Source organism: Bos javanicus, chromosome 2 (assembly GCF_032452875.1).
Source record: "Bos javanicus breed banteng chromosome 2, ARS-OSU_banteng_1.0, whole genome shotgun sequence".
Taxonomy (NCBI): Eukaryota; Metazoa; Chordata; class Mammalia; order Artiodactyla; family Bovidae; genus Bos; species Bos javanicus.
The window spans coordinates 24,215,055-24,239,393 of NC_083869.1; the positions used below are offsets into that span (position 1 = coordinate 24,215,055).

At 45.1% G+C, this 24,339-nt stretch overlaps 1 protein-coding gene across 2 annotated transcripts in view; it reads right to left on the reverse strand.

Annotated features, from left to right (window-relative positions):
* The window catches only part of ITGA6 (integrin subunit alpha 6), an 87,948-nt gene extending 64,441 nt beyond the window's left edge, over positions 1-23,507 (reverse strand). Inside the window, exon 1 of one of the 2 annotated variants that reach the window (XM_061435270.1) lies at positions 23,122-23,507. In XM_061435270.1, the coding sequence (XP_061291254.1) occupies positions 23,122-23,303 (182 nt within the window). In that variant the 5' untranslated portion in view covers positions 23,304-23,507. The remainder of the gene's footprint in view (positions 1-23,121) is intronic. The other variant, XM_061435279.1, reaches the window with a different exon arrangement.
* Between the last annotated feature and the right edge of the window lie 832 nt (positions 23,508-24,339).

Sequence of the window (24,339 nt, forward strand, 5' to 3'; positions counted from 1 at the left end):
GGAGAAGGGGATGGGGAAGGAATTCTGGTTCCAGCCCTGGCATCAATTTTTGGAACAACCTTGGTTCAACACTTGCTTCTACTCTCCCAACAACAAAGATTGAAATAATCTCAAGGAAAAAGAATATAATTAGCACTCAATAAGACAAAATCATAACAGATACTAGCCTATATGGAGAATGGCCAAGAATTCCACTTCAACAGAAAATGATAAAAGTATAAACATATAACCAGGTTATTTTTAAAAATTAAATCATCAGATGCAAAGCAGTTTTTTAAGCTGACCAAGCAACTCATTACCAGTAAGACATCACTCAAGAAGTTATGATAAAAATGCTTTTGATAAAATGCTTTTATCTGCTGTAGTAAGAACAGGAAGAACGAAAATCTCCCAGCAATCCTGTTCTTTCAGTTTCACAAAGCAGCTGCTTGTCCAAAGTGCCACTTGCTCACTTTCTGTGCTTCTGAATTGTCAGATACCTGACTTTCCAGTTGCCAAATCAAATCACGTTTGTCCTTCTAGTGAATTGTCCTTTCAAGAAACCAAGTCCAAGGACCTGTCTGAACTGGACCGTGAGCGCACCCTTCTATCCTTGACCTTCACACAGTACTCGGTACATAGGCATTTAGTGAATTTCTGGTAAATGAAATTTTATCATTATCATTGCATTTCATGATTTTAAATGCAAGTATGTTGTTACTATACAGTTTTTCTATGCCAGTAGACTAAGTGTATAGTCAGTGCTAACTCAAAAAAAAAAAGATTCATTTCTTAAAGGCTGTTACCAAATAGCTCATTTGTGAAGGAAAAAGCGACATTTCCATTTCTACCAAGTTTCAGTCAAATACTTTTAATAAAAACCAAGAAAAGGTACATTTAACAAGCACACACCTGGTAGGTCAGCATATCCATTTGAATGTTTCAATAGCTTAGGAAATCCAGATTTTTCAATGTTTTGAAAAGGAAACGAGTATGATCACATAGTTTATTTTTTAAATGAGATAACTAAAGCAACAGGCTTAGTTGCTGTGCCAGAGACCATTGGCTGGTACCCAGGGCCGGTTTTCGCCTTTTTCCATAGTAAAAGAATTTGTAGCTGGGCATAAGGCCACCCTGAAGAAAGACTACTCAGCCCAGCCTCCCTTCCCTGCTGGCCGTGCCGTGTAATTCGGTGCTGCTGACCAGGACTCTGACCTAGTGGCACACCACTGCCTCCAGGAGCCGTCTCTGAAAGTGCGGACATATGGGCCTCAGCTCTCTTCTTTGTCCCTCGGTCCATCCTGCCTAGAGTGCAGAGGCTACCATCGTGGACTATGAGCTTGAGGCCTGGTGGGGCAGCAAGGAGAATGAGTCCTGGGGTCCCTGACACCTCAGACCAGCCACCCAGACTTTCATATCCAGGAGCAACAACAAAAACTACACAAAAGCAAAACCAAAATAAATTTTTCAGGTGACAAGAGGATTTAGAAACAAGATGCTGGGAACCACAACAAAAACACCATTTAAAGTGTACACATATGCCGGTAAGTTATTCATTACAGCACAATAAAGTATGATTCCATAAGGGAATCTTGATTCTTATCCCCCATGTTCTATTCTGAAGTAATCGCTTTATATTTGTTTATTTGTTTTTTCTGGTGATCTCTAAGGCAGGTTTCAGGGTTTGGCAATGCAACAAGAAAGATTAGGAAAAAGTATTAAAGCGTGGGTGGAAAGCTAGTTAATCTGAAGAGTGAAATTTAAGGTAAAAGATATTTGAACCTGGAATTGACTAGGTGGCCAAAGATTTAAAGCAGATTAAAAAAAAAAAGCATATTTCTCTCAAGACATGAATAGGTTGTATATTATTGCAGTGCATTTTTTATACATAGCGGGTATTTGTAAATGACGTTGAATTCTAGGTGAATCCTCAGTTCTGACAATCTGACAAACAGATCAAGCTGTAAATATGTTTTAAAATGAAATTATAAAGCTAGTTAAACCTTTCTAACAACTAGATTTAATGTTCATGAAGACATCTTATATTAAAACGCTACCTTTTCCATATTACATATGAAAATATTCATATTAAGTACAACTGGAGACTGGGAATCAGTCAAGATTCTTTGATACTTCAAAAGAAAAAAAATTGACTTCAGGAGAATTGGACTAATTTTCTTATCTAGATTTTAAGACTAGAATGCCAAAAACAAAAATACGAAAGAAATTAAAACTCCTTATTAAAGTGATCTATGAAAACATTGTTACTGGACATTGAAAGAACTTGAGGCCTTTCCTCCAGAAAACAAGGACTTGATTGTCAGGCTAATGCTATGTATTTGTTCTTATTAAAAAATCATTTCATTGAAAAGTGCATTAGTGATATGAACTTCTGGTCTAGTTGGGAGTTCTTCCATTTAAAAATGTGCTATTTGCATGGGGCTATTGGAATCTTTTTTCTGCCCCCCTCAGTTTCCCTTCCACTGGATAGGACTGAAGCTAGACTTTCCCCTTTTCATAAAGGAATAAAAAGTAAATACATTGTTTATAAATTGATGTTTAGTATTAGAGTGAAAGTTGAAATACTTCGAACACATTATAAGCCTAATCCTAGGCAACTTTGTAAAATACATCTCTATCTTCTGAACCTACGTTCACATTGCTTTTCAAGATATTTTAAGTTATGTTTTTTTCCTCTTTTCAGAGCTGCTTCTTTGAGGCTTTTCAAAAAAACTGAGGTGTAATTCATAAAGGGCTATATTTTTTTTGGTAAGACTTCTTTTAACTATTGCCGGATGTTTTGCTCTAGTCCTCCAAGAAGGGCCATTTTATTTTCAGAGTCACTTCTAAAATCACAGGGTCTTTAACCCTGGGGACTCTGGTGTCTGAGTGCTAATTCAGATTAAAGCTTGAGTAACCTCATTGCTTCTCACCCCATGATAATGGAAGAAATACTTTGCTGTAGTTTTAGACTAAAAAGTTGGGGAAGAGACTCCATTTTCTTTTTTGTACAAAAAAAAAAAACACAAGCTATTGTGCAGAGTTTTTCCTTGTTGACTTCAGCAGATGAATTGGACTGATAAGTGTTAATTCAGATTTAAGAAATCATCTGAATCTTGGTTTGAGTAGATTTGGGATCTACATGTAATATTAACTAGATCAGATAGCTTCTATATTTTCACGTGTATACACAGGCTTTCTCCACCCTTGTCAACATCCATTAGTTATTAAACTTGGTAAAATGGCATTGAAACATTACAACAATGTTCTGTTGTGCCAGTTTTACAAACTTTTACAGTGCAATACACATTGTTTTTCAGAGACAAACAAAAGGTTTATTTCTCAAGGTTCTTGCTGTTCATTTTAGCGGCATTTTATGGAGGATCTTTTACATACACTTTTAATAGATGGAAAACCAGACTGCAAATTCTTTATTCTTTTTAAGCAAACCATGTACCAGGTTTTTGGTACAAATTGTGTTAAGATGAGTTAAACTGCATTCTATTAACCCATATGAGTGTATTTCTGTGAGCACAGTTATGCTGAAATAAAGTTGTAAAAGGCAAAAAAAAGTGTACACATATATTTATAGAAGACAAGTTACACTGCTAAAACATTTACATTGTTTGCCACCTACTCCTGCATTTAAACATGGCATTTAAAAATATTTAGCAATCAGTATGGTGTGGAAACCAATTAGCAGCACAGATGGTACTGTAGCCCTGGAGCAACATCCCAGACTGCCTATCATATTAGGGCATTTCCCCATTAGTTGCTGAATTGTGGTGAAACACGGGAGAAGGGTGTCCTATGGGAAGACTGGCCAAGGCAGTGCCAAGGGACACTCAGGGGACGGCGGGGAAGCTTTTTTTTTAACCAACCAGAAGTGTTTTGATAGTTTAACAACTAGCCCTACTTCATGACAGCTCAGTCGGTAAAGAATCTGCTGCAATGCAGCAGAGCTGGGTTTGATCCCTGGGTGGAGAAGATCCCCTGAAGAGGGAAATGGCAACCCACTCCGGTATCCCTGCCTGGAGAATCCCATGGACAGAGGAGCCTAGTGGGCTACAGTCCATGGGGTTGCAAGAATCAGACACGACTTAGCAACTAAACCACCAGCACCACATCCACTAGCTGAACATCCGTCCTGCTTGACCTGTTATTATCAGGAAAATATAGTACATGCTTATAGCAGATACCTCCAGCTAGCCCAGGCCTTGCCTGCCCGGTAACACACTGTTAAGTCAAAACCATAATCGGAAATGTGAGGGAGTTCCAAGAAGACCTAGTGGGTTCAAGTCCTGGCTGTATCGCCTATTAGCTGGGTGTCATCCGTATGGGTTATCTGTGAAATGCTCTTAAGATTTCTCATACGGTGTTGCAAGGATCAAATGAAATGTTACATAACCTTTTAAACTCTAATGCAGTGATGAAGCACTGCATGTGCTCTTATCAGTATCCGGTCAACACACATTCCAACAAGCCATTCTAATTTTAACAAGCACTTTTTAACAAGCATAGGTCCAGGTGGGGCACAAATGCTGAAGCCATCAGGAATCCAACAGCTCGGGCTTAAGAGGGTCAGCTCTAGCTGTTGAAAAGATTCCAGCAAACCAACCAGCTGAGAAGCCTATAATATCAGATGGTAGGATATAGTTTGTGATAGAAAGTCATGGAGAGCAGTCACACCTCCAGAATTAGCCCTGATCACTGAAACAGGGCTGGGTAAGCCACTGCCGTAGGAACTGATCCGCTACCTAGGTGAAAAGAGGAAGGTATAAAATTCTTAACAGCAGCACTGCTTTTAAGAGCAAAAGATTAGAATATACTGGAATATCCAGATTGGTTCAGTGACTCATGGCTCATCCTTAAAAATGAACACCATGTAGACATTAAAACTACTGAAGAAATTCTTTACTTACATCAAACAAGCTCTAAAACACGCCAAGAAAAAAAGAAGATTCAGAAAAATACATGTGGCATGCTATCACATGTAAAAAAATATAAATCCTTTCACAGCTGTCTGCAAATTTATAAACAAATACAAACATATACAATAAGCTGGCAAAACAACAGTTGCCTCCAAGAAGAGCAGGACGACTAGAAACCAGAAGTGCAAGGGTGATTGTTTTAGTTTTCTTATCTTTGTACCACGTGACTGTATTACTATTCAAAGATCAATTTAAAATGTAATTTTAAAAATGATGTTGGTTGATGGACAATGGGTCATTAAAAGTCTTGCAGAGAAAATGACAGAGATAGATGATCATGGAAGTCAAAAATCAGTGCCCAGAAATCACGAAAAGGCAAACCTCATAATTGCATAAGACAAGCTCACACGTGCTGTCTTTCTGTAGGCAGCTGCAGGCAAGCAAGAGTCAGAGACTGACTTTCACGGCCCATTCCAGAGGCATGACAACACATCAATAGAGAAGCATATAGACCCAGACCTACTGTGTACCAGGCACCGTGCGGCCATCTGGGCGTTTCAATACAGTGCAAATTTATTGTAATGGACAGAGGTGGAAATATACCGAGGAGGGACACACAGTTTTTCGAGGCAGGAGCCCACAGTGTCTCCCTTTCTGCCGAGCAAAGTAATAAAGCTACCCCTTTCTACTCCTCCAAAAAAAGAAGAAAAAGAAATAATACTGAAGAGAAGAAATCCAACCAGCTGAGAGGCTGGATAAGCTTTCCACCGCGGTCAAGTGAGGTACAGAATAAAATGCAATGACATCAGAGAGGGGAACTCCCGCCTTGGCTGTAAAAGTCCAGGAAACTGACACATTCAGGGAGAAGTCTCAGCTATGAAGCAACAATACAAAACGCTAACCCCTCACATCTTTGGTTAGAACGGAATGAATGTGCCCCATTCAGGGGCATCTCATACACAAGGCTTAAGTGCGGTGAGCACCTTTTATAAATAGCTGCAGGGTCCAGTAAAAGGCTTTGTCTTAGATGCTGTGGACACTGCCCGACCCCGCCCGCAGCAGTCACCTGTCTCAGGGAGGAGCGGGGGTGAGTCACAGCCTGAGTCAGCACCTCACCTTTCATTTAAAGCGAGGGGGTGGGGATCCACTGGGAGAACACACAATCACTTCTGCATGTTCAGCCGCAAGCCCAGGCTGGGCTCCTCACAGAGACAGGGCCATCTCAGGAACTCAGGGTGGCAACTCTTTTTGATAAGTACAGATTCTCAAAGAAATTTGGTAGAACTTGAACAGCTGAAGCTTCTTTCCAGTGACAGTTTTATAAAAACAGACATACTGGCTAGATGGATCCCTGCTGGGCTGGGCAGGAGAAGCAGAAGACAGGGGTTCAAGTCAGGAGAGACCTCTGGACACAGGCAGAAGAGGGGTGGAGGGGCAGCTCTCTTAGGAGCTGGCTGTGTGACCGATGACAAATCCTAGGCCTCCAATTCTCCATCTATAAAAAAAAAAGACGTGGGCTACCTTTCTAGATCACTCCCTGGGTTCCTTTCTAACTTCTGCAGGTGGTAAGTCATTTCAGTGGTAAAGAAATCCGCAAAAGCATTGCTGGGTTATGTGACTACTCTCTGTACAGCTGAAAACACCTATGGGTTTGCGTGTGGAGGTCAGATTTCTTTTTAAAGCACATTCTTGTTTTATTTTTGACAAATGACACGTCAGGCTCCACATTAAAGCTCTAAGCAAACAGATAAATCAGACCCAAGCCACCTTCAGAGGGCCCACAATTCAGAACAGTCAGTAAACTCCTATTTTGACAGCTCCCAAAGAGCTTACCAGAAATTTCATAATGAAAATATCATTAAGAACAAAGAAAGCCTATTAAATTCAACAGGCAATAGAGAAATTAATCATTATAAAACCAAAGAGAAAAAAGATAAAGCTGTTCCCAGGTATTAGATAACAGGGCTCTAGAGGAAGTGGGTCAGAGAAGGCGATGGCACCCCACTCCAGTACTCTTGCCTGGAAAATCCCATGAACAGAGGAGCCTGCTAGGCTGGAATCCATGGGATCTCGAAGAGTTGGACATGACTGAGCGACTTCACTTTCACTTTTCACTTTCATGCATTGGAGAAGGAAATGGCAACCCACTCCAGAGTTCTTGCCTGGAGAAGCCCAGGGACGGGGGAGCCTGGTGGGCTGCGGTCTATGGGGTCCCACAGAGTCGGACATGACTGAAATGACTTAGCAGCAGCAGCAGCAACAGAGGAAGTGGGTGGAGGTGGGAGGGTGGTATGAATAATGAAAAGTGCAGGACAAGCCAAAGTTGGCCCGACCAACAGGGTCAGTTGTCAGTCTACTCTGACATCCTGAACACACACTTCCTCCTGAGCATCAACCACAAATGTGCTACTGACACACCAAACCTCTGCTCCATCTGAAGTTGGTGTGCCACTAAAATTGGATTCATTTTAAAGCTACTAAGATTGCACTTGGAGAAGGCAATGGCAATCCACTCCAGTACTCTCGCCTGGAAAATCCCATGGACAAAGGAGCCTGGTAGGCTGTAGTCCATGGGGTCGCTAAGAGTAGACATGACTGAGCGACTTCACTTTCACTTTTCCTTTCATGCATTGGAGAAGGAAATGGCAACCCATTCCAGTGTTCTTCCCTGGAGAATCCCAGGGACGGGGGAGCCTGGTGGCTGTCATCTATGGGGTCGCACAGAGTCAGACACGACTGAAGCGACTTAGCAGCAGCAGCAGCAGCAAGATTGCACTCATTTCACTTGCTAGTAAAGTAATGCTCAAAATTCTCCAAGCCAGGCTTCAGCAATACGTGAACCATGAACATCCAGATGTTCAAGCTGGTTTTAGAAAAGGCAGAGGAACCAGAGATCAAATTGCCAACATCCACTGGATCATTGAAAAGCCAAGAGAGCTCCAGAAAAACATCTATTTCTGCTTTATTGACTATGCCAAAGCCTTTGACTGTGTGGATCACAATAAACTGTGGGAAATTCTGAAAGAGATGGGAATACCAGACCACCTGACTTGCCTCTTGAGAAACCTATATGCAGGTCAGGAAGCAACAGTTAGAACTGGACATAGAACAACAGACTGGTCCCAAATAGGAAAAGGAGTACGTCAAGGCTGTATACTGTCACCCTGCTTATTTAACTTTTATGCAGAGTACATCATGAGAAATACTGGACTGGAAGAAGCAAGAGCTGGAATCAAGATTGCCGGGAGAAATAGCAATAACCTCAGATACGCAGATGACACCACCCTTATGGCAGAAAGTGAAGAGGAACTCAAAAGCCTCTTGATGAAAGTGAAAGAGAAGCGTGAAAAAGTTGGCTTAAAGCTCAGCATTCAGAAAACTAAGATCATGGCATCTGGTGCCATCACTTCATGTGAAATAGATGGGGAAACAGTGGAAACAGTGTCAGACTTTATTTCTTTGGGCTCCAAAATCACTGCAGATGGTGACTGCAGCCATGAAATTAAAAGACGCTTACTCCTTGGAAGGAAAGTTATGACAAACCTAGATAGCACATTCAAAAGCAGAGACATTACTTTGCCAACAAAGGTCTGTCTAGTCAAGGCTATGGTTTTTCCAATGGTCACGCATGGATGCGAGAGAGCTGGACTGTGAAGAAAGCTGAGCACCAAAGAATTGATGCTTTTGAACTGTGGTGTTGGAGACTCTTGAGAGTCCTTTGAACTGCAAGGAGATCCAACCAGTCCATTCTAAAGGAGATCAGTCCTGGGTGTTCTTTGGAAGGAAAGATGCTAAAGCTGAAACTCCAGTACTTTGGCCACCTCATGTGAAGAGTTGACTCATTGGAAAAGATTCTGATGCTGGGAGGGATTGGGGGCAGGAGGAAAAGGGGACGACAGAGGATGAGATGGCTGGATGGCATCACTGACTCGATGGACGTGAGTTTGAGTGAACTCCGGGAGTTGGTGATGGACAGGGAGGCCTGGCGTGCTGCAATTCATGGGGTCGCAAAGAGTCGGACACGACTGAGCAACTGAACTGAACTGAATTGAAGAGGTAGTTAGGAAAAGTAGCAAGACAAAAGGAACAGCCAGGTTTGGGGTTTTTTTTGTTTTTTTTAAATCAGATCAGATCAGATTGCTTGCTCCACAAATGGAGCAAGGGGCACAATGGTTGAAATCAATCAGGAGGCATCCTTTACCAGATTGGAAAACACATACTAAGCTAGGAGATGGAATTTTTAACACCATAAATTTGTTAAACTTTTAATTCCATTGCCACTAACCTTTGTTAGAATATCACATCAGATGATATAATTAAGCACAATTCTATGTTTAAGTAAGTTTGGTTTATCAATATTTGATGGTCTCATAACAGGGCCATCCTGATTTCTGAGTACTCTAGTAGTCTATGGGGTGCTAGGATTTCGCAACCATGTGGATATATTTAACTACTGGACACTTTAAAATGGTTAAGATGATAGATCTCATGTGTATTTCACCAGTTTTTTTATTTTTTTAAGTAGTAGTAGTATTAGTACTAGTACCAGGATATAAAGGATCATTCTAAAGAAACTGTCATCTTACTATTTTCCACAAGGCTTCCATGTACTTCCATGTACTTTCAAAGAACTTAACAAATGCCTTTTGGGTGCCATTTCTATTAGATTGGAACCAGAAATGGACAAGCCATCGGCCTTCCTCATAAGCTCACAAACCAGGAGGGATAATGTCCCTCCAACAGACATGAAGAGAGTATCTTCCACACGTACAGAATTTGGCCAGGCCATGAGAGCAACTAAGATGCTATGCTGTCTTACGTGCAAACACCCACATCTACATCAGCTAACTAACGCTGGCCTGGAGAATTCGGAGACTCAGCTGGAAGAAGTGCTGTGGTTGTGTGGAGTGTCCCCAGTTAGCAGGTGGAAGGGCAACAGTGGCTGTGTATTTGCTATCGCTATACCAGGCCACTATGGGAGAAGAACATTTCAAACTGTCAGATACTGTTCCGTTAAGAGCAAGATCAGCCAGTACAGATTTAGTTCCAGGAATTGGCTACCAAGATGTTCACGTGTATGGCATAGCACTGAGTGGACTGGGCATGGAGCAGGTAGGTTTCAGGACTCACACTGCCACTACCCAGCTGTCACTCAACTTTCCTGGGGATCAGTTGCACCTCTGTAGATAAAGCGTTGAGCCAGTCAGCCCGTCAATCATTTTCACGGAAGTCCTGAATGAGGGAGGAGATGACCGAGTTTGGGAGCACAGCCCAAGGTGACCACCAAAAGCTTGAACTGTCATTAAAAGTCTTATGCTTTATATTTAAAAACTTACTCATATTTCAACCTGCACTACACTGAGACAACTTTTTTATTTTAAGTAACTCACCACCACACCACCTCCAGAAGATGTTCCCTAATGAATCTGTGGCACACACCAGGACAAGGGTTCGAAGGTCCTGTGAGTCACACTCTTGTGTAACTGCAGAGATACTGTCTTTCCTTTCAGATTCAGAATTACCTCGTCACCTTTTTAGCCAATACCACTAATCTTGAAAGAAGACTGAAAATTGCCAGTACTTTAGAATCCCCGGTGCCATTCAGTTTTCTCCCTTACAACTCAACAAGGCCACACATCATCCTTGTTCAACGCACACGGTGAACGCTGTGCTTATTGAGGATGATCAGGAAGACCATTGATCGGGCAGGGAGTAGGGAACCGGAAGCCACGCCCTGGCGCCCTGTGTGTCCACCTGGCACGCAGGACACATGGATGCCATGCTGTCTGAGACGGAACTAGGTGTGGGAGCTGCAGATACTCCCATATGAGAGACCTCCATCCAACACATAAAGTGAGTTTTGTAAGAGGCTAACAAAATATCCAGTTGGCCAGAAAGTTTGCTTAGGTTTTCCTATAACATCTGACAAAAAACCCAAATGAAATTTTTGGCCAACCCAATAAGCAGCTGTGGTTCTCTGGAGCTCAAATATGGCCTAAGAAACTGGAAATCCTTACAGAGTTTACCTTTGTTGTCATGTCCTCTTACTTCTTCCAAGCGCCCCTCTTTAAGGCAATGTGATAGTCCCCATCCATCTGTGAACTTCCCCCACCTCTGGGGGCAACTTAACCTTTGATCTGACCCCTAAAGGGTAAATTCCGCTGTCTGCCAGACTGTAAAAACAGCTATAGAACTCCCCCATGTGAGGGGATCCTGACTACTACTTTACTTTAAGGCACCTGCGACAGTAAAGGCTGGTGTTTATTGGAAGTAATGGGCATGATGCTCAGGGCTTCCTACTAACTACGTTTCATCTTGACAATTCTATGAGGCAGTTTTCATTACTGCCTCAATTTCACTGATGAGGACAAGCAACTCGCCCAAGATCAAATCAACAGAGTGTGAAGCAGCTGAGATTCAAACCCTACATTCCTTTGCCTGTAGAACAAAGTTCTTACTCCTATAAGGCAAATGTCTCTACAGATGCTGAGTAACTTATGTTTGTTGTTGAGTCACTAAGTCATCTCCGACTCTTCTGCAACCCCACGGACTGTAGCCTGCCAGACTCCTCTGTCCATGGGATTTTCTAGGCAAGAATACTAGAGTAGGTTGCCGTGCCCTCCTCCAGGGGATCTTCCCAACCCAGGGATCGAATTCAAGTCTCCCACATTGCAGGTGGATTCTTAATCATTGAGCCACTGTAATGATATATTATTATTTACTGAGAAATTAAAAGCAACCAAAAAAACACTCACAGTCTCCCACCATGATAACTACCCACCGACCTGCATGTGCACCCCTTTACTCTGCGGTTGATGAGTTTCCGGTTCTCCAGTAACCAGGTAACCTTCCCCACAATGTGTCCCTCTCACCCACGCACAGACATCACACCATCAAGTCTCCCGACTCCTGTGTTCACCTCTCCCTTTCTGTTGAACTCTCCTTATCAACAAACCCCCTCACTGTCACTTCCTCCAATTATAAAATAAAATTCCCTCTTGATTCCTCCAGCTCTTGCTCTGCTCCCCTCTCCAGGACCTCCAATTCATCTTCTAGTCTCTCACCTGGTGTTGGAGAAGACTCTTGAGAGTCCCTTGGACTGCAAGGGGATCCAACCAGTCCATCCTAAAGGAAATTAGTCCTGAATATTCACTGGAAGGACTGATGCTGAAGCTGAAACTCAAATACTTTGGCAACCTGATGTGAAGAACGGACTCATCGGAAAAGACTTTGATGCTGGGAAAGATTGGGGGCAGGAGGAGAAGGGGATGACAGAGGATGAGATGGTTGGATGGTATCACCAACGTGATGGACATGAGTTTGAGTAAACTCTGGGAGTTGGTGATGGACAGGGAGGCCCGGCATGCTGCAGTCCATGGCGTCACAAAGAATCGGACACGACTGAGCAACTGAACTGAACTGAGTCTCTCACCAGCCCACACCAGGCACGGCTCCTGCTCCACTCCACAAGAGCTCTGATCAGGTCACCCATGGCCTCCATATTGCTGTGCCAGGGATCAAATCTCAGTGCTATTTGACACAACTGATTGATCACTCCCTCTCTAAACCACCTTCATCATGTGGCTTCCAGGACAGCACGTTGCCTAGTTCCCTACTTTGCTGGCCATTCCTCTTCATGCCTGGTACTGGGTCCCACATCTCCACTCTCTATGAGAGAATACCCTGCAGGTCTGTCCTTAGTCTCTAGCCTCTCCTCCTTGGTGATCTCATTCATTTGGTCCACAGCTCCGAATACAACCTAGAACTATGGCTCCACCGTCTGTATCTCCAATCCAAACCTTTCCATCCAAACTTCACACTCATTCAACTGCCTACTCAACAACTCCACTTGATATCTGGACATCTCAAAACTATGATCTCCAAAATTAAACTCATGCTCTCCTCCTCAACTCTATTTTTATAGTCCACTCTAAACCACTGTATGATAACTTTATCCTTCTAGCTTTTCTCTCTTTAACTGGTCCATAGGAAATCCTATTCACTCTACTTTCAAAACATATCCAGAATGCATCCACTTCTCACTATCTTCCTACTACCTTGGGCCAAACCACTATCATCTCTTACCTATTATTTAAAAGGACTTTCATCATTAAGATCACTACATCTGTACTTGAGTGTTCCCAATAATGTAGTAGCTAGAGAAGGGCAGGACAACCCACTCCAGTATTCTTGCCTGGAAAATGCCATGGACAGACGAGCCTGGTGGGGCATAGTCCATGGGGTCACAAAGAGTCAGACAGGACTGAAGTGACTTAGCAACAGTAGCTAGCAAATCCATGCACAATCTAAGTCAGAACATGTCACACTCTTCTCAGCATCCTCCAATGGCTTCCCATCTCATTCAAGAGTAAAAACTAGCCTTCCAATGACCTATAAGGCTCTCCATAATCTGGCTCCAAGGAGACTACAGGCTTCTTTGCTGCTCCTGAACATGCTTCTGCCCAGGGCCTTTGCACCTGCTGTTCTCACTGCCAGAAATACTTTTCCCCCAGTACTGACATGGCTTGTGCCTGCTCCATGAAGTCTTCCTGGCTACCTGACAGCCAACCATTTCCTACTCCAGCTAAGCTGAGGGGATCCTCGTGTCTCAGGGCTCATCTCATAGGGTTATCCTGTGAGCAAGGGTCCCACGGATGCCCCTCCACACTCCCCAAACCCTTTCTCAGCCTTGGGCCCTATTACAGCCTTGGGCCCTTTCTGATACAAGGCTTAGAAAGTACTTTTCTTTCTCAACTGGCTGATCTGATATGGAATCTGAAAAGACTTTACTATGTGCTGGGCAGTCAAACACTTCTCCAGCTGGCCCCCGAAGTCCTCCCTTGAGGTTTGGACCATCTAATTCAGGGGCTTCTCCTTCAGTTCTCCCCAGGACTCTATCCTTGAGGCTCTAGAAGATCCAACAGAGTCCATATCCACCTCCTTTTGCACTTGCGGGTTTCCATAAGACTCTTTATCACCAGTGAAAGCCAGCTCTCAACTTTCCTGAGTACTGTTCTAAGTTGGCCTGTGGGCCTACTCTCACTAGGCACCCCAAGGCCTCTGGATTCCTGAAGCCCAAACAACAGGTTTTCAACACTGCACATCTCCTCCAAGTATTTTAAATATCTTCTCCTCTCTATCTCCAATCTCTCTGGGCCTTGTAGAATTCTAAACATTTCCATTTCCCTTTGTACTCGAGGGACAGATGGAACTACATTGTCAGGAAGTGGGATGGAAGGGAGGGGTCATATCAGTGGGAAGGGAACCCAAGAAAAAAAATTTTTTTTTCACTTTCCTCAGCAGAGAGGGAATACAAAACTTCAAATTCCCTGTGCTACCCAGTGGGCCATTCACACTAAGGAACTATCATTCCACACATATACCACAGCTCCCATGGATGGGATCCTCCAGTTAACTTTACATCATGTTGCTTTATCAAGACCACAGAAGACTGACCCCTTGATCAATGGCAGTATACCCTGAAGACAAGGACTCTGATTCTGCAAACAGAAGAGGTTATTTCGTTCAGGAGACGACGTACAGTTCAGTGACATTCTACTCTCTGGGTCTGAAACATTTATTATCATGTGTATATCTCTCTCTCTTTTAGACACACACACATGATTAAAATAACCTCCATACAAATGAATGTCCTTTTCAAAATGTAGAAACTGGAGCAACACTGATATCCCCAAGCAGAGCAAGCGCAGACCAAGGGTAAAGAGGCATCACCCTTGGTCTGTTTATTCTATGTATCACCAGTATGCCCCTTGCAAATTATACCAAGGTTTATTTTTATTTCTATACTCCCAAGCTTATAAAGCCTGTTTCTCTAAAAGGTTTTTCTCATATCTGAAAGGCTTTTCAAAAACAGTAATCTTCGGATTGTATGACATGCAAAACATATCCAGCTGGTTGGCAAATAAACATACGAGCAGACAACCATGGCTTCATGTCCCTTGTTTTTGCCTTCTGCACTTTCTTTCATGGTACTTTCCCCATTCCAGCTAATTCAGAACAGTTGTCCTTACCACTTAATTGGTTTTCTAGACTTAAAAGTTTCCTACAGTTTTTTCGCCAATTTGGGATTAGATGAAGTGACAGCAGTACCCAACAGTAGAATCCAGCACATGTAGACGTGGGTGTGTGGTGTGGGGAAGGGCAGCGGCTACACTGTGGCCTAAGGAAGGCATCATTCTGCCAACACACCAACCATGCAACAGGTGAGCTGATTCAGAATTGTCTCGCCCTGTTGAGTGAAATAGATAAGCCAGACAGCATCCATTTAGATGGTGATCATTCCACCCTGTTACTAGACTAACAGGGACCAGCACTGGTGAAGTTCGCAACTAGTTAACAATTAGCCTCTTAATTTAGTTCCAAGAAATCTGTGTGCAATTCTAAATACCAGCTTAATAAACAAAAATTTGCTAAAACATGACTTCCACACGTTGTCCATGCATCTCTCAACTTTAGGCAGCTTCATTATTGACAAATCAGATCCAGCTTTGCACAGGCTCCTTCCTATCATACATTAATGCCAAAAAAAGGACTAAGAAAAATAAATCATCACCAGCCCAGCCCTGGGCGGAGTGTACACTACCCGGCCTGCCAGGAATGGGAGTAGAGGGGTGTGACTTTCCAAGTCAAGAGGTCTGAGAAGATCTGGAAACCAGACATTTGGTATTCCTTATGAATAACTCCAGCCTGAATGTGCACAAGCCACCCTCTGTAGGTTCTCTACGCCCAAAGTCCCTGCCCGTCATTCCTGCACCAGTCTGCCCATTCGCCTCCACTGCTTGTGGAAACTCTGCTGGTGTTCATCTAACGCCACGGCTACCAAAAGACCACAAGCGATGGTTCTCCTGAGATGTACTTTCCCAACATGGTCCCTGTAGAATGGAGGCAGAGGATGGACACTTGAATATCATCACAATCGATGCCCCAAAGAGACAGTACACCCACACAAACCAGGCAGCGTGGAGGCTGTGGACTGAGAACCAACTCGCCCAACATGTCATGGGCACTTCACCTCTGACTGTCTTGCTTTCCACATTTATTTAACATGCACAAAGTGCTTACTCTGAGTCAGGACTAGTCTAAGGTACAATTATCCTCATTTTACAGCTGAGGAAAGAGACCTAGGGGGATGAGGTATTGTGATTTATAATAATACACGTTTGGTTTTCATCTACTGTTCCCGTCACAGAGCTCCTAAAACCCTTGGAATTTGCCAAGCAAGGAGAGCGACAAAGGTGTCTTTGTTATGTTAATGAGGTGGCTCCGCCTGCACCTAAGGAGCGGGGGCACTTTATTAGGGGGTTGGAACTTTCAGCCACCCCCTCCTGACCTCCAGGGAGGAGGAAGGGCTGGAGGTTGAGTTCACTCCGCAATGGCTAATGTTTTAATCAATTGTGCCTAATTGATTTATCAAAGCCTCCATAAAAACTCAAAAGGATGGAGTTTGGAGAACTTTGGGGTTGGAAACCACATGGAGATTTGGGGGGGCGGGGCATGCTGGAACAGAGCATGCAAACTCTAAACCCTTCCTCCATTCCTTGCCCTAAGCATCTCTTCCACCTGGCTGTTCCTGAGTTATATCGTTGTATAATACACTGGTAATCTAGTAAAAAAAAAAAAAAAAAAAGCTTCTCCAAGTTCTGTGAGCCACTACAGCAAATTAATCAAACCCAAGGTAGGAAAAGGCAATGGCAACCCACTCCAGTACTCTTGCCTGGAAAATCCCATGGACGGAGGAGGCTGGTAGGCTTCGGTCCATGGGGTCGCTGAGTCGGACACGACTGAGTGACTTCACTTTGACTTTTCATTTTCAAGCATTGGAGAAGGAAATGGCAACACACTCCAGTGTTCTTGCCTGGAGAATCCCAGGGACAGGGGAGCCTGGTGGGCTGCCGTCTATGGGGTCGCACAGAGTCAGACACGACTGAAGCGACTTGGCAGTAGCAGTAAGGCAGGGATCGTGGGAAATTCCAATGTATAGCCAGTCTGTCAGAAGCCCAGGGGACAACTTGGACTTGGCGTGGGCATCTGAAGTGGGGGAGGCAGTCATGTAGCACTGAGCCCTTAATCTGCGGGATCTGTTGCTATCTCCAGGGAGACTGACAGAACTGAGCTGACTGGTATCTGAGGATGGTTCGATGGTGTGTGGGGAAAACCCCTACACAGTGGCATGGGGAGCAGAATGTTAAGTATTCTGCATAATGTACAGCAGGAAATGGTAGAGAAGGACTTGATCTCATCCACTGGGATCCAGACTCCAGCTCTAGAATCTGTTCTGATGCATTATATTATGTTCCTTCTGGGTAAAAATGGAAAGCTCATCTAGCTCAAACTTAGAGAATGTTATGAACAGATTCTCAGATCACACCTATAGAAACTGGTATAATAGATCTGGCCTGAGCTCAAACTTGGAGAAGGAAAATGGCAACCCACTCCAGTATTCTTTTTTTTTTTTTTTCCCACTCCAGTATTCTTGCCTGGAGAATCCCATGGACAGAGGAGCCTGAAAGGCTCAGTCCATGGGGTCACAAGAGTTGGACACGACTTAGTAAGCCTCGAATTATATTTTTACAAAGAGATTCTCCAAGTTACCTTGATGACCAGCCAGGTTTGAGAACCCAGAAAGTTCCTTGTAGACAAAATCATTTGATTCTAAACTTGTACCCAAACACAGGAGGGGGCTGGCCCTGCTCCCAGGGCCCATTACTGTGGGGGCTCAACCTTGACCACTCTCTCAAAAGGCCGTTAGAACTCTGATTCTGACCCGTGGGCCACCTGGATCACCATTCTACATAAAGCTCTCACTGGAGGAGGTTGGCAGCTACCCCACCACTGCACTTAAAGAGCTAAATGTATCCAAGACTCCCTTACTGACCATGAGTAACCAATACTTAGCCATCAATTCACACGTGCCCTCACATGCTTACTTCCATTTGAGCCCCACACCCTTGTCAAGTAGCTTCAGGACCTTAGTCTACAGCCACCCTTCTCTATGTAGTCTTGATTTAACAACTAGCAGATCTCCGTACCCAGTGCAGTATAGGTCAGCCTGTATTTCTGGGGTTAAGTTATAAAGTGTGCCTTTAAGGCAAAAGTCAAGTGTAATTAAAAATCACTCATAAAAAGCCCTTAGCAGGGCCTTGGGCCCTTGAGAACTCAAAAAACCAAGAGTTAACCTTTTTGAGCAAAGGGTCAGATACGACTGAGCGACTAAACTGAACTGAACCTCTTTGATGTCTCTTTGCATTACCACTATAGCTCCCCTTTCCCTGGAGGCAGCAGAGAGCAATGTATACGCTAAGTTCCAGAAGCGCAGACCATTAAATAAAGGGATTTCTCCCTCTCTACCCTGAGCCAGAGAAGTTGATTGCACAAGTTAAACAGAGCAGATAGCTCTAACTCCATTTTATTTGCAAGGCATATTCAAGGTGCTATCAGGCAAAGAAATGAACATAAGACCCCTGCCCTCACATAACCTATTATCCACCTAGGCGGGATTAGACCATACTCTGAAAATGGCAGACAACAGTTACATATTACATAATTAAATAATACAAAACCATCAGAGCTGTCAGGCACACGACAGTAAGGACTACAGACACTCAAAGGAAGAGGACGTGACGTAGTATGGATTGGGCTCAAAAGGCTTTCATGGAGAAAGGCAAACTGGTTCTTACAACATGATGATGTTCTTCAGGATGGACTGACTTGGAATTAACCAGCGTTCCAGGGAAAACTGACCCTGTCATCTAAGCACAGGATAGTATGTTCTATTATGCCTCCAGTATCTATCTTGAAAGTGCCAGGGCATTGCATTCACCTGTCACTCTGTCCTTAGGCTGAGTCAAGGTCTAAGGGAATCCATGCATCACAGTTCCAGTACTACTTGGTGACAAAGCTTAAATCCTGATATTACTGATAGCACCACCAACTCAATGGACATGAATTTGAGCAAATTCCAATAGTTTAGAACAGAGGAGCCTGGCGTGCTGTAGTGCATAGAGTCACAGAGTTGATAAGACTTAGAGCCATTGAACAACAACAACAATATTGTTATGCTAAAATAGGGAATTATACAACTAAGAACATAGTAACTGATTCTTTAAAATAATGTAAAGCTTTTTTACATGAGCATTTCACCTGACTTTCCTGATATTATTATTCGTATCACAAAAATACTGACTTTTTTTTGTAAACCCTAAGTCATGACTTGGATGGACTCACGAGACCAGCCTGTGTTAAAATTAAACTTGTCTATTTCTGCTTTCTTGCAGAGTCCTAAGATCTCCTCTAAGTCTCCCAGCCCATTTTGGCTCTTTCTCCACTCTCAGGACTCAAGGTGACCGAGTCAGTCCCTGGATGATGGCCCTGGGCCACAGGGCACTCTGAATGAATGCAAGGAAGTGAGTGCTTAGGTACACATCCTGGACGTAGTTCTGATCCCCAGCTGGCTCCTCACTGGGCTTTTTCAGAAGGGGAAGGAATGACAGGCAAAGAAGGAAGGACCCAGAAGCTGATCCAAGGCCAGGTGGAATAAGTGTCCATAGGAGGAGAGTCCAGGCACAGATATTTAAATAGACAGCCCTGACCCACGTGGGGAGTGGTTTAATAAATCAACCTAACATAGTACATTTCCAAAACTCATTTTCTCCAGGTCTGAAGGACACGTTTGACTTTTCCTTTTAGAGGTGAAATGAGCATGAGTCAGAAATGCCAAGTTCAAATCCAGATTCTGTTAAGATTCTGCTTAAGCACTCATGAGACTATAGACATTTCTTTAACTTTCAGATTTAGTTTCTTCATCTATAAAGTTTCTTCATCTAGCTGGACTAGACGATCTCTAGTTCAGTAAAATTGATTTTAAGAGCAAGAGCATCACAAGTGTGAGAAAAACCAAGAGTAAACATTATAGAGTCAAAACAGAAGCGCCAGTGGGGCTGGAGATCAGGAAGTTCCCAAAAAGAAAGTGTCAATTGGGATAAGCCCAGCATCACTCCCAGCATCGCAGATATAACTTAAAGATCTGTTCCTTCTGGATTCTGTCCTGCAATCACACAGACTCAGCTCCTCCCAGAAGAGTAAAAAGGGCTGACTCACAGGATGGACATACCCACAGATACCATCCCATACTTTCTACCTCATTGGGGGTGACTCAACCTTAGATCCTGACCTCAGTAACTCAGCCAAACTTCTTTAATATCTAGCCTAAAAAGCCCAGTGAAGTTTTATGATCACTATTTCAGTTTTACAGTCCCCAAAGTTTTAGGAATAGCCAGTGGCTCAGACATAAAGAATCTGCCTGCCAAGCAGGAGACATGGGTTTGATCCCTGGGTGAGGAAGATCCCCTGGAGAAGGAAATGGCAACCCACTCCAGTATTCTTGCCTAGAAAATCTTAAGGAAAGAGAAAGAGTCAGATACGACTTAGTAACTAAACAACAAACTGTTTTAAGGCTCTTTTAGTTACTGTTTTAAGGCTCTCAGATACAATATTATTCTGTTATAAAATCTTAGAGTTTAAGATATGAAATATTTAAATAGCATTGTAGAAAGTTTAACCCACAAAATTCTATGGTTTGTTCCCACAACACTGCATTCATCTGATATGCTCACACATCTTTGATATTTTACTTCTTCTGCCTCAATGAAGTCTCTTGAGACATTTACTTTTGCTGTAAATCTAAGATTGATTAAAGTTAAAATGCTTTGAAAATGGGGTTCATAAAAGTGATTAAGTTTAACTTACCCAATGCCAATAAACCTTCGACTCTACTCTGGCAGAGTGAGACTCACAGGATGTTTAACACCTGCAGAGTCACAGGCACACAGGAGGAGTTCAGTTACTGCTTCTAAATGCATCACCATTAACAACTACCATTTAGTCAGCAAATACCCATGCCAGTCAGGAATTAGGCACTTTGCATGTTATCTCTTAATCCTCACAAGCCTACTGAGCAGTAATAGCTCCATTTTACAGATAAAAACACCAAGGCTCAAAGTAACAGCTGCAAAATACCAAGAAAGAATTTTGAGCTTAGGTCTCTCTCACCAGTGCCCTGAAAAACTCCCAATAAGTGCAGAGTTTAGGAAGCTGGCCCATAAACTGTGGGGTCTCAACCTCACTGGCTGTTGCTTTACACCCACATCCTTTACTGACAAAGGTGATAACTACCATGGGTATGGCCTGTGTGTACGGGTTCTCCTGGGTGAGGCCAGTGCTGCCAGATTACTTTACCAAAAGAAGGTGGGGGCGTGGCACCTGACATAAATCACAGCCCCCTAGAGTGGGCTATTGCCACACTCCCAGGTCCAGAGAAAGATACAGTTCCCTTAAAGTGGGCCACTCCTCTCTATCAGTCCCTAAGAAGAGCATTTCTAGAAGGTATCAGCCCCCAAACACAGGCTCCTTCTTACATACCTGCAGCAGGTCTAACAGCAGAGAAGCCCACCAGCAAGAACAAGTTTGAGCAAGCACACCGCTAACCTTGGTGACAACAGAGATCCTGGCTGAAACTACCTTTTGCAAGTCTCCACCCCCACAGATAACTTTCCGCCCTACTACTTCCCCTTCACAATGTTCGCTTGAACAAGTATTTCAAGGAAACCACCAGCTTCAGTAGAGGACTGGTGCAGAGAATGCCAAGGAGAATATATTCCCTCTGCTGGCCCGTGGTCATTTCTGCACTAACAAGTTCATTCTCCATGTGGGTGAATGCTCATCTACACATTCAAGTACTCAGAGACACCATACATCATCCATTAACTGAGTTAACAGAAACCACCTTTCATTTCAAATTTATAGCATCACAATTATTTCTGCTGAGAAAAAATAGAGTATAAGCAGCTGCTCAGGCCTGCAGACCACCCCCCCGCCTTCCCGCCCCATACTAATTTCTTTGCTTCACTGGTAGGTGTTATTAGAAAAATCTGACTTTAAGATTCAGGCACCTACAACCTTCACCAATTCCGAAGTTCTTAATTACTGAAATCAAGATTTTCCCTGTGGCCCTAAAACCCCATTCCCCTCTCATAAAGTCCTCTCCTCTGTAGCTGTACTTTGCATTCTTCGGTCTGTTGGTCCTGGAAGGACCTCAGCTCAACCAAAGGGCTGGGGGTGGGGGGTGCGGGACCTTTTGTGAGTTTATTTTTCGGTAGCCCAGATCAAGAATGCAGCCCCACAGCGATTAAAGCCACTAAGCTCCCAAATACCCTCTCCTGCCTAAACAGTTTGATCATGTGGGAACCAAACACTGTCTAAGAAAGAAAAGAAGCTACCAGTGCCGGTCTCCACTTTCTCCCTGGAGGAGCACCGCTGAGCCATGGTGTTAGGGGGGTCGGGGGTTGACACTTCCAGACTTCATTTGCAAAGCCCCCAACTTAGATCGGACATTTTGTTTTAACCCCTCGGGCAGGGCCTCCCAGGGCTGGGGCCCACCGGGTCTCGGGTGGCGCCGGACGCTTTGTGGCTTGTGCGGGGTGGGGGTGGGGGGTCGGCCACACCACTAACAGGGTCTTGTTTTCTCAGCTGATCTAGTTCTGCGGAACAGGTGCTTGGTTGGTTCTATCTTTTTAAAAGCGGGGGAGGCGTGTAAAAGTCTCGCCTACCGGGGAAGCCGCCCTTCGAGGAAAGCCCCCCAGGACATGATGAAAGGTGGCTTTCCAACTTCTGCGAGGCGCGCGAGTCTGCTGGGGAGCCGGGTGTTCTCTGTGAGTTTGGGAAAGGCCTGGATCTCCCTAACGACCCTCTCAGTCATCTCACCGCAGCGAAAACAGCGACCCTCCTCCACCCCAAGTCACCCCTACCCGGCCAGCTCAATACACACGTGAAGCTCAGCAAAGCGTGCCACCTGCCGGGTTCCCAGCAAACATGCCCGGAGGGAAGGATCGCCGGAAAGCACTTTGTTTAAAAAAAAAAAAAAAAGTAAACTCTCCCGGGTCCGAGGACAGCCCCGCCTGGCACCGGGGCCGCGGTGTGCAGAGTCGGCCCCCGGGTTCTCTTTCCGGGGCTGAACTGGGGAAGGCGCCGCGCCAGGCGGGGCCGGAGGGGAGCGCGCGGAGCGCCGGGCCCCGCTCCCCCCGGAGCCTGCGGAGTGCCGGACCGGCAGGGCCGGCCGGCGGGAACGCGGAGAGCCTTCGACCTGGTTCGCGCGTGGGCCGGGGCCCGGGTGGGGTGGACAAAGTCGGGAACTCACAGCCGCTTGTCCTCAGGCTGCAGCTGCCAGTGCATCGCCAGCGAGAAGCCGAAGAGGCTCCCGGAGTCCCCAGTTTTCTCGATCACATTGTCCTCGCGGGTGTCCAAGTTGAAGGCGGTGCCGAGCCGCGGCAGGAGCCCCACTGACAGGTAAAGCAGCCACAGCCGCCCCGCGGCCGCCATGGGCCGGCGCACCGGGAGGGGAGCGGGAAACTGCGCGGCCGCCCCGCGCTTCGGGCCGGATTCCGGGCTACAGCGCCGCTGCCGCCGCGGCCACCTCGGTCTCCTCTCGCCGCCGCGCCCGGCCCCACCCCCGGGACGAGTCGCGCTCTCCGCCCGGCCGCTCCCCCTCGCGGGCAGCTCCCGACCACTGAATGAGCCCGTTGTTCTCTGGAGACTCGCAGGCGTTTTATCAAGTGACGAGGACGCCGGCCCCGCCCCGGCCCTCCCCACCCCTTGGCCCCTCCTCGCGCGCCCGCCGCCGGCACCTTTGCGGCCGCCCGGCTGCGGTGCGACCCAGCGCTGCCCCTCTGCGCCTCCCCCGCCACCCCCACACCTGGTGGGGAAGCCGCTGGGGAGACCCGCAGGCGAGTTGCGGGCCGGGCAGTCCCAGCCTGCGAGTCCTCCTGGAGCAAAGCGCTTGAATTGTGGTTGCCGTTCCGCACAGAGCCGGAAAAGCGTTTACTACCTGTTCTAAAAACAAGTGGTGGTGATGCGCCGGCCCTAATGGCCGGGAGCCCCTGGTGCTCGCCGACCCACGTGCAAAGGCTGCGTTCATTCATTCCACAAGTGTTTAGGGAGCGCTTAACGCGGGCCCGGTACTTGGGGACTGGAGTTGTAAAAATTGTCCTCGGTCCTCAAGACCTAACGTCAAAAACGATAACAGCACAGATTTTAAGAGGGCTGTGCAATTGCAAACGCACAGCTATTATCTCATTTCATGCTCCTAACAATCCTATGAGGTGGGTATTTTCTTTTTGCAGATGAGAAAACTGAAGCTCAGCCTTGCCCCAGTGTCTCCAGGGAACTGCGTCCAGGTGGAAAGGAGAGTTTGTGGGAAAAGTCACGCTAGTGTAGGCAACTTAAAACTTGATTTCCAGGTATTCCCAGGCTGTGAAGGTCCTCATTAGTGAAGGAAGAGTTATTTAAAGTGGCACCCAGGCGTTCAGGAGACCTTCCTTCCTGCCCCAAATTCCCAGAATTAGTTGGGAGGAGAATT